Raw genomic sequence first — 10,249 nt, 5'->3', positions numbered from 1 at the left:
CACCAGATGCACATGTGGTGCATAGACATGCAAGCAGGAGGAACACACACACATACACGCATTAAAATAGTTATAAACCAATTATGAGGTGGAGCTGGCTCAGCAGCTAAACTGGTTTCACGCTAAACCGACTGGAGGTCGGTTCCCAGAAACTACAGAAACACCGGTGGGCTCATGGCTTCTGAAATCCCAACCTGGTAAGGCAGACCCGTGATCTTCAGTGGGCCGTGTGTTCATATCAACAGCACCTCTGAGTTCCAAAGAGTAAGACTGAGCTAAGGGGAGGGTAACTTCCGAGATCTTCAGCCACTGCACTCATGTGCGCACATATTGGGCGCACCCACAGACAAACACATGCATAATGCGCACACACACACATGAAAAGATTTAGAAAAACAAATGTTAATGTAGATCGAACTTTAGCTTAGTGTGCCTTGAGGAACCACGTGGCAGCCAGGCTCGCTACCAGGACAGCCAGGTAGAGGCGATGCTGTCCTCATTACCCCTCCAGTCCCCGCCTTCAGCATACAAGGCAGAATACAGTGTGGGGTTACAAGCCCCAATGCCTCAGGGGCCCTCACAAAAGACAAGTAAAAGGATAAGAAAAGTCAGAACGAGACCTCGAGGTCAGTAAACCCCTTCACCATCCATCCACATCACTTCAACTCAGGTTACTAAGGCAGAAAACTAAACCCCAAGATGGCACCCAAAAGCAGTTTCGCATGCTCTCTAGGCTAAGCAAGCTGAGTGAACAGAAGCCATTTTGTCAGGATCCAGAGTAGTCATTATTCGTGTGACATTCCAACAATATAACTTTAAAGACTTTTGATACTTTACTATTTTTCATTATGTGTACATGGAATACTGGTGCCCGTGGCGAATAGTGGTGTTGCCTTCGCTGGGGCTCCAATTATAGGCAGCTTTGAGCTGACCAACATAGGTACTAGGAAACAAACTCTGGTCCTCTAAAAGGCTCTTAACCACTGAGCAACAGATGGCATTTTAATTTATAAAAGCTAACAACACGATGTGAAAAAAAAAAGCCAATATATTGACAAGACAAAAACTATTTTCAAAAGCACCATTTACTGCAACCCTATGTTGTTACCACTTAACAACTGCAACTTCAAAAGAACCATGTTGGAAAAGGATTTGCTGGTATGGAGACGTATGATTTAAATACACACACACACACACACACACACACACACACACACACACACACACACACACACACTACAAGGAAGTTGCAATGATCACACTGAAAAATTTACCAAGGCTCCAACAAGCGTGCTGAGCATGTTCATGCAGCTTTTAGGTAAGCCTACACTCGAATCTTTTAACCAGACTTGCTGAACAATCATTAAACAGTATATGACAGAACACTACATATTCCAATAGAGACCAGATTTTACAGTATTTTGGTGGAGTGCGACATGCGGTAGGTGGGCCAGAATTTCCTAGTTTGTTACCTGTAGCACATTATTCTTTTCAGAATCATTTGTAAATTAACCCATGAGGTTCTATACACTGGTGGTATCAAAACAAAATTTTTCAGAAGTCTACTTGTGACAATCTTCAAGAATTATACAATATGCTTATGAGAACACTAACACCTTAATTCAGGGTACTTTAAATTTTCTGTAATGAAGCATTTTCTAATTAAAAACCTGACAATGTTAGAGATACAACAGAAATACTAAAAACAAGCAAAATGTTGACTACAGAAGATTATTCTCCTAAAATGGCTGGTCTCTGGGTCCACATGAAGCACATATGTAGTGACACACCTATTCATGCTCCAGAGCACTGCTGTGTGGCAAATGATTAAGCACACTCTCAAGCAGGAACCTAGCAATCACTGTTGGGCTAGTGACTGAGCTCAGCAGGTAGAGTGCCTGCCCAGCATGTAGGAGGGCAGCCAGTGATGGTGCACTCCCATAATCCTACCACCCAGCTCATAGGGTGGAGATCATTGGTTCCATCACACTTGGCTATACAGCAGTGGAGGCCAGCCTGGGATACATGAGACTGAAAAGAAACCAATAGAAATCATACTTCTCTTCAACATCACTGAAGTGCTTAGAAACATTTATTTTGTGCTTAGAATATTTCTCTAAGCCACCACAAACTACATATCCAAACTCTGACAGCAGAACATTTAATACTATAAAGGAGTGGCCTAAAGGAAGCTGTCGCACATCGCAGCACTGCAAGCCTAAGGAGTCACACAGAGAGCATAGGGGAGGGGGTGTCAGGCACCATCTGTCCCATAAAGGCTGGATGACTCAGCAAGAATTTACTCTATTTTCCCCCTTGCAGATATCAAGACAGTCCCCCCACTATACCCTTCCTACTCTGGAAGATGAAATCGATGTAGTCCATCTTGCTGATCTTGTTTCCTTTTGTGAGACACACAGTACTAGCAGTCAAGAACAATACAATATGAAATTTGTCTTTAAAACATAACGGTGTTACGATTTTTCAAACACAAAACAATATCCTGACTATAAAATTCATCAAGAACCTGGGGAGGACAGAGATACACTAAAACACATAGAAGTAGATGTTTCTTGGGTAGAATGCAGACTTCATTTTACATCAATTAAGCTCTGAATTTCCAAAATATAAAATATCAAAGCTTTTCCACATCAAATTTTAAAAATCAGAAAATTTCATCTTCACATTAAAAAGAGAAAACTTTACACCATTTAATAATAATTTAAAATCTGGAATGTATAGCCAAATTTGTACATTTTCAAGTAAACAGTTCAATTTGATGGTTCTCTCAGTAAACTCCAACTTAAAAGGATAGAAAAGTTCTGTTTACCTACAGTAAATACAACAGAGATACTGTTAATTTTTTCCGACTTAAAAATGTAACACATGGCAAATAACAAAAATCATATAGTGAACAAGAAACCAAAACAGGCATCAGCCTTAAGAATTAATACAATGCCATAGACTTATAAAAACTCCTTAAGTCAGCAGCATATTCTAAATGTAATGTGTAGAAATGAAAGCTATAAAGTAAGGTAGTTTTGTTAGCTGTAGAATCCAAAATCCATGAGGAAACTTTGGACTCCACCTAAGCACAGCATTATCAATGAAGTACATGTGTTGAAACAATGGGCAATGCTCCCACTTATGGGAAATCTGATCCTTTTTTCACACAGTGAAACTGAGAAAAATGATGTGAAATGAGAAATCCTTCTCTCTAAGGTAATTTTCTTAAGGACCCCAGCAACGCAACTCTTGGGAAAGGCAGTTCGAATCTCACACAGAATAGATTAGTAAACATAAACACAAATCTTACTGCGTGGCACCAGGATCTTCTAAAATTGAATAACTTTAAAGGATCATAATATTCTTAAATCATATTTCAAACTGTTATGTCTAACTGCTTTTCTTTCCTGAATGAAAACTGTCCAACCTAATGACAACCTAAACTGTATATTCAGTAAGTCACAGTTCAGTTCGCAACAGAAATGATCACCAATCTTCAGTTTTGCCAAAATCATAGTATTAAGATATATGTAAAGCTTAGGATTTGTCTGTGGCTGAGGACGGGCCCACACAGCGCTGTCTTGGGCCACTCTGAGAAGTGTCTTTGCTTGCTTCCTCTTTCTTTTCTGTCTCCTCTTCTGAAACATCTTCTTCATCAGCCTCTTGTTCTTCCTCCACTTTTTTCAGAGGTTGAGAAAATTCTGGTGACAGCTTTTCTTAAAGATCAGAAATGTATTTTAGTTAATCTACTGAATCTGCTTTAGAGTAAGATTGAGATACAAGGATTCGTGAGCCCTGACAGTTATGTTTAGACTTTCAAAGAGAATAAACAGGTACCATACAAAGATTCATTTATCACATTCAAATTACCTAACCCAACATTAGTGAATCAACGTCAATGCAGTGAACACAGAAGCTAAGATAAAATGTTCTGCATTAAACACACCTAACCTGTAACAACCTGTTAATTTTCAGTCTGTAAGTATACTAAAATTTCAGCCCTAGCCTGTCTCAGGTCCCAGAGAAACAAGAATCACAAACTTCCAAAGGCTGCATGCTTGCCCAGGTATGTTCTCTTTCCCCACCCTCACCTACATAATTTACTAAAGTATAACTGCAAGAAACAAAAGGAGAGACCTCAAACACACACCCAAGTATAGCTTTTCTACTTTTTAGAGGGCTTGATACTAATTAGGTTCAAAGCACAATGTGTTAAAGAGACAGATACAGAAGTGAGAACTGGACCAAAGATGTTTACTACATGCAGTGATTCTAGACTGCTCCAATCCTAGGCAACCCACCTCTGCAGGGAGGGTTAGCAAACATAGCAAGCTATCGGAAGAAGCTCAATGCTGACAACTTGGCTTGCCTCTTCATACTGGACTTACTCCTTGTCCTATGTCATAGCCATGGGATTGCAGTGAGCACTACAGTTTACGACAGAGTACTTTACCCAGAATGATTCTGTCCCCTCAAAGAACACGTATGGGTGTCATATCTGATAGGGACAGAACTCTGGGCACCAGTGGAATACTGCTGACCATTCAGCATTATACAACTCAGTATACACAAAAGACAGTCCATCACAAATAAAACTGATTGTGTGTAAAATAGAGCAAGTGTCAAGAAGCAAGCTTCATACACAGTGGATATACACCAGAATTTCCTCAACCCTAGGATTATGAGCCATGGCCTTCTATGTTCACCTTCCATTAATGGAGAATTGTTCAATGTACACAAGTTAAAGGTGCAGTGAGCTCAACAGTGGCAGGAAATTATTACATTATTAGTAATGAGTAACTATTTCTAATAATGTAGACTAATTTCATAGCACAGTTCACCATCAACACCAACTAACCCTCAATCAGCTTTTCCTACTATACTACTAGGAAAAAAAAAAAGGAAAATTAGTTGAGTACTAAGAAATTTTCAATACCTACAAGCTACATGAAATATAACATTCTCTGACTTTGACAATGTTTCAAGATCCAGAGTTATCATTTTACATGAAATATTTATCTCTCACCTTTCTTTTATGCCACAGCCGTCAAGGATCATCATTCACACTTAATAACCTAGGCTCAGAGCAGCCAGCGACTATATTTACAGAATGAAAACCACTCAAAGTGTCGACTGTGTAGAAGGTGTAGCTCAATGGTAGTGCTTGCCTAGCATGTACACATGCCAAAACTCAAGTCCTAGTACCACACATGTGCACGCACACACCGACTTACTTGTAGACAGTTGTTGTGGTTTGCGTCTTTTGGAAGGGCAAAGGCAATCTGCTATAAATACCATACTCTGCAAAATAAGCAGAAATCTAAATGTATGACATGCAATATAACTAATGCTACCAAAGTTATCATGGTTTCAAGTATTTTTCTTAGTACTCTAAAAATGAAGTACTTACAAGTCCCAGCAGCAGTCCTGAGAGCACTGTGGCAAAAGCAAAAACCAAGTATGAGCCCCACGCTGGTAGTCCAAGTTCATGAACAAAATAGCTGTGGCCAGTCTGCAATAGAGAGAAACAAACTAAGACCATGCTCATTAAAAACAAGTGTTCGAAATGGTTATGACAGAAAAGGCTGATCCATACCCTGACGTACACCGAGAGCTGAAAAAGTGCTGACATAGCAGTCATCCTAAAAGACAGAGGAATGAAAAACTGAGCAAAGATATACAGCTGTGCCTATGTCTACACACTGCACTGTCTACTTTTAGTTTCCCCAACATGACAAGACTTTCTTGCTTGGATTAATCAATCGAGAGCCCTTAATGAGATATAAATAACATACAGGAAAAAACACTAAGCCAACACATAAGTAAAAATAACTACTTTCACATTGTTAAATGTCAGCGGTTTGGACGTTTTTTTCTGTTTTGTTTTAAAGTGAAATAATAAAACGTGTTTGTTGAGTTGACGAGTTTCCTGTGACAAGCTGCCTGGGGCTTCTGCATACAAAACCTCACAGCAGCTCCATCCAACCCAACTACCAGACTGCTTAGATGAGTGGAGTAGCCTTGCTCAACTCGGAGCAGCTTCCCTCTTCAGTCAATTAATAAAGAAAGGACAACCTGCTGCACTGGACTCAAGAGACACTAAAGCAGCCATGTCCCCTACTAAGAGCTACTCACTGAACTGCTTAAATTCAACAGAGAAAAGCAATCATTATTACTTGTGCTGTTTAAAGGTCAAGTAGGTGTGCTGGCTTACAAATGTAATCCTAGCACCTGGAGGCCAGGGCAGGAGAACCAAAAGCTGTAGGTCAATCTGGGCTATCCAGCAAGGCCTTGTCAAAAACAAAAGTGGAACTGAAATGTAAAACCTCACTCTTCTGACGGTTGAAGGATAATGCCAAGTTTTGCGTCCAGAGTCAGAAAGGGAAGGATGCAATGCTACTTCCAAATACAACAAGTGCCGATCTCTTTCCCCGTTCCAGAATCCACAGCAGCTCTGGGTTCTTACAGTTGGTATCCCAACTCTCCATCTTTTTGATGGCAAGGATGGGGAAGGTCAGGAGTAATTTAGTCACACCAAAATGGGACCATATAGTCTTAGCAAGTCTACCTGCCAGGTTTCTCAAGTGGAGCACCGGATTCAAGTGAACATGCTTGCCATTCTCAAGCCTAACTATGGTCAATGTATCTACCTTCTAGCTATAAGCTCACACCATTATTCATTGTCAGGCACACTATTTATATAAGTTATCAGGTATAGCCACCCAAACACAATTACTTCACATTAACAATGAAAGTACATGACCGAACACTCTTACTCCATTAAAATTAGGATCAAGCAATAGCTTTCCTTACCTATTATGCTGCTCAGTTTCTAAAGGATCAAGTTCTCAATGATACATTTAACCAAATCAAAGCTAAAATAGTCTCAAAAGTGCATTCAATGTGATCATACAAAATGCCTACTCCTGGCTCACATGAATAAAAGTATCTTTTATGGTCACAGTAAGCATATATCCGAATATACATAGCATAACAATCTAAGAAACAGCATTACCTGCTTTACTTATATGAAACATAATTATCTGCAATTAATTCTAGAGGAAGATAGTCCTCATACTTACAGAATAGAACTTGGACCAAACCATGATGATATAGGTTCAATATTCTTCCACTCTTTCTCACTTATGAAGTTTATGAAGTCCTTCTTAGTCCTTGGGCCCATATAGCGCCTAAATTCACCATCTTTACAACTAAAGATCAGAACTAAATATTAACTGGCAGCAAGAAATAATTGTGTTCAAGCATTTCTTCATTTTACAGTCAATCCTAATCTTCAAAAAGATCTAGCACAGCACCAGAACACATTATGATGTACTGATGGCATCAGAACCCAAACATATGAGACCACAGGCTTTAAGATTTTATTCTTTCAGTCAGGACTCTTACCCTGAGGTAAGGTAGGGCATGACTGACACTTTGGAGGCTGAGAGTTCCCGTCTAGTACAGAATGCCCTGTGCTGAGAGAGTGAGGGTGGGCAGAGCAAAGGCTGCACCTTGTCCTCCAGGCTTTCTTATATAAGACACTTATCCCAAGAGGCTACTGTGAAAGACATTTCCCCTGACTTTCTCAGTCTGCCATTTGTTTACAGGAAGGCTACTGATTTTTGTCTGTTAATGTTGTATTTTGCTTACTTGGCTAAAGTATTCATCAGCTATAGAAGTTTTCTGGTAGAATTTCTGGGGTCTTTTCTGCCTAGTTACTTTCTGCCTAGTAAAGCTCCCCTGACCTCTTCCTTTCCTGTACACAGCCCCTTGATCTCCTTCCGTTGTCTTATCCCTCTAGCTAAGACGTCAGGTGCTCTATTGAATAGGACTGGAGAGGGTAAGCACCTTTGTCTTGTTCCTAATTATTTCAGAGGAAATGCCTGAAGTTCTTTCTGCTTAGGTTGATGCTGGCTGTGGGCTTGCTAGAATTTGCAATCATTATGCTGAGGTACATTCCTTGTATCCCTAGTCTCTCCAGAGCTTTTATCATGAAGGTATAGGTAAAGGCCTTTTCTCCATCTAATGGGATGATAATGTAGTTTTTTGGTTTTTATGTAATAGATTATGTTTCCTGATTTACTATGTTGAACCATTCCTGGATCCCTGGGAAGAAGCCAACTTGATCATAATGGATAATCTTCTTGATGTGTTCTTGAATTCAGTTTGTAAGTATTTTACTGAGAACTTTTGCATCATACCCATAAAGGATATTATTGGTCTATACTTCTCTTTCTTTCTTGGGTTGTTGTGTGGGTTTGGGTATTAGGGTAATGTAGCTTTGTAAAAAGAACTAAGACCTGTCCCTTTACTTTCAATATTGTGAAATAATTTAGGAAATATTGGTGTTAGCTCTTTTTTAGTTCAGGTAGAATTCTGCACTGAATCTATCGGGCCTTGAACTTTTGTTCATTGGGAGATTTAAATACTACACTGGATATATCAAGAAATTTATCCCCTTCGTTTACAGTCTGATGGAGTACAGATCCTTAAGTATGTCCCTAGGGTTCTCTGAGTTTCTTTGGAGTCTGTTATACTATCCCCCTTTTCACTTCTACTTTTACTTGGCTAAGAGTTTGTCAATCTTATTGATTCTCATATACAAAGCAGAAATAATATTTATTAAAAAAAAAAAAGACCAAAAAAGTGAAAGATTTAATTTCCTGCTGTCACTTTAAATGAGGAAATAAGTTCTTCCTGGTATTTAGTCACCAGCTAATTACACTGATGTCCAGGTCAAGTACAGAGATTGTCTCCCTCTGTCTGGGTTAGTGCAGTTTGGAAACACAGTCAAAGAGGCAGGGCCAAGACCTCTTCACGAACTCATGGCCACTCAGTGTCGCCCCATGCTGTATAACCTGTACTTTCTCAGACCATGTTCCTCCTGTTTAAGATTACTCAGGAAAGAATGTTTACCCTTCATTCTTGAGAATTCTATGTAGTCCCAAGGTTTCATTTAAAACTCATGTTCTCCAGGAAGTGCTCTGCCTAACCGTTGCTTCTGCCCATCACCCAGCTTCCTACAGGACTCAATAGGACTCTGGGGTACTAGTTACTGACTATATTGCAGAGGACCATACCAATCATGAGAACTGTCTACAGAAATTACAAATCTCCAAAACAAGGAGTGTTTTATGGATCATTCATCTACTGTTTTTTTTTTATAAGACTTAATGTACCACTAAGTAAAACCAAATCAAGTTCTCAAGTCCTTGCTAAATATAATGAGATTACCTCAGCTCTTCAAACATAATGCGAGTTAGAGGCCTACTGCTCTCATTACACTGTGATCTAATCCTCTCCATGACCAAGAACCTCCAAATACTTACTGATAAATAGAAGGAAGAGCAGTTATGATAAACCGTCCACTCAGTCCTACAAATGACAAGGAATAAACAACAATTAGGCACAGCTGCTTATTAAAAGCTGACTTTAAATTATTTAAATGCTAATAAGAATAAGAAAATACCTAAACATAATTAACAATGAATTAGTTGTTAAAGCAACTTTAAAGACACATTAATGTATCTTTACATTAATGTAAAGTCAGCTAAAGTCAGCTTTGTATTAATGTTAAGTCAGCTAAAGTTCATGAAACCTAAATACTGAAGTTACCTGCGAAGAACTAAGAACCCGAGGAATTAGTACTACCACAGTAATTGACTAGTAGTGACCAGTCAAGAAAAAACAAGCTTAAGGGCGTCTCAAGCCAGAATGCATTTGCCACTCAAGAACAAAGGTAGTTTTATTGTTGCTAAAAATGGGAAATGTTATCAAACTATGAGCCTGACACATATCATTAGCCATATGTCAAAATAGGATAAATAGCATTAGCAAGGACACAGACCCAGCCAGAGCTGTAATACCTGTATGCTCTGTGACATCCACTTTTGCAACTTTAACCTCAAGGTCTTCTCCCCACTCAGCAAAGCTTTCCCATTCTGGCTGAAGATTCTTACAAGCAGGGCACCAAGGAGCATAACTACAAAAGATGGTTACACTTTTAAAAGTTAAGTACTTTAATGGCCTAACTGTGAAGAACATTTCAGGCATACTTTTTGTAGAATGTTTATATTTATAACACAAAAAATGATCCATGTGGGATTCCTCACACCTGTAATCCCAATTTAGGAAGCTGAGGCCAAAGGACTACTGAGTGCAAGCCCAGCATGGGTTACAGAGTGTGACCTTGGGTTGAACAAGGAAACAAACTGAGTAACCACATTAAAAAAAAAAAAAA

At 39.2% G+C, this 10,249-nt stretch overlaps 1 protein-coding gene across 2 annotated transcripts in view; it reads right to left on the bottom strand.

Moving 5' to 3' along the window:
• Positions 1-2,066: 2,066 nt before the first annotated feature.
• Positions 2,067-10,249, bottom strand: part of Tmx1 (thioredoxin related transmembrane protein 1) — a 10,958-nt gene continuing 2,775 nt past the window's right edge. Inside the window, exons 2-8 of one of the 2 annotated variants that reach the window (XM_031356162.1) lie at positions 9,876-9,991; positions 9,339-9,384; positions 7,089-7,217; positions 5,603-5,648; positions 5,417-5,518; positions 5,241-5,307; positions 2,067-3,722 (exon numbers count right to left, since the gene is read on the bottom strand). In XM_031356162.1, the coding sequence (XP_031212022.1) occupies positions 3,544-3,722; positions 5,241-5,307; positions 5,417-5,518; positions 5,603-5,648; positions 7,089-7,217; positions 9,339-9,384; positions 9,876-9,991 (685 nt within the window). In that variant the 3' untranslated portion in view covers positions 2,067-3,543. The remainder of the gene's footprint in view (positions 3,723-5,240; positions 5,308-5,416; positions 5,519-5,602; positions 5,649-7,088; positions 7,218-9,338; positions 9,385-9,875; positions 9,992-10,249) is intronic. The other variant, XM_031356163.1, reaches the window with a different exon arrangement.

Source organism: Mastomys coucha, unplaced genomic scaffold (assembly GCF_008632895.1).
Source record: "Mastomys coucha isolate ucsf_1 unplaced genomic scaffold, UCSF_Mcou_1 pScaffold6, whole genome shotgun sequence".
Lineage (NCBI taxonomy): Eukaryota > Metazoa > Chordata > Mammalia > Rodentia > Muridae > Mastomys > Mastomys coucha.
Note: the sequence above shows the minus strand (reverse complement) of the source record. Positions and strands in the feature narration are given on the sequence as shown.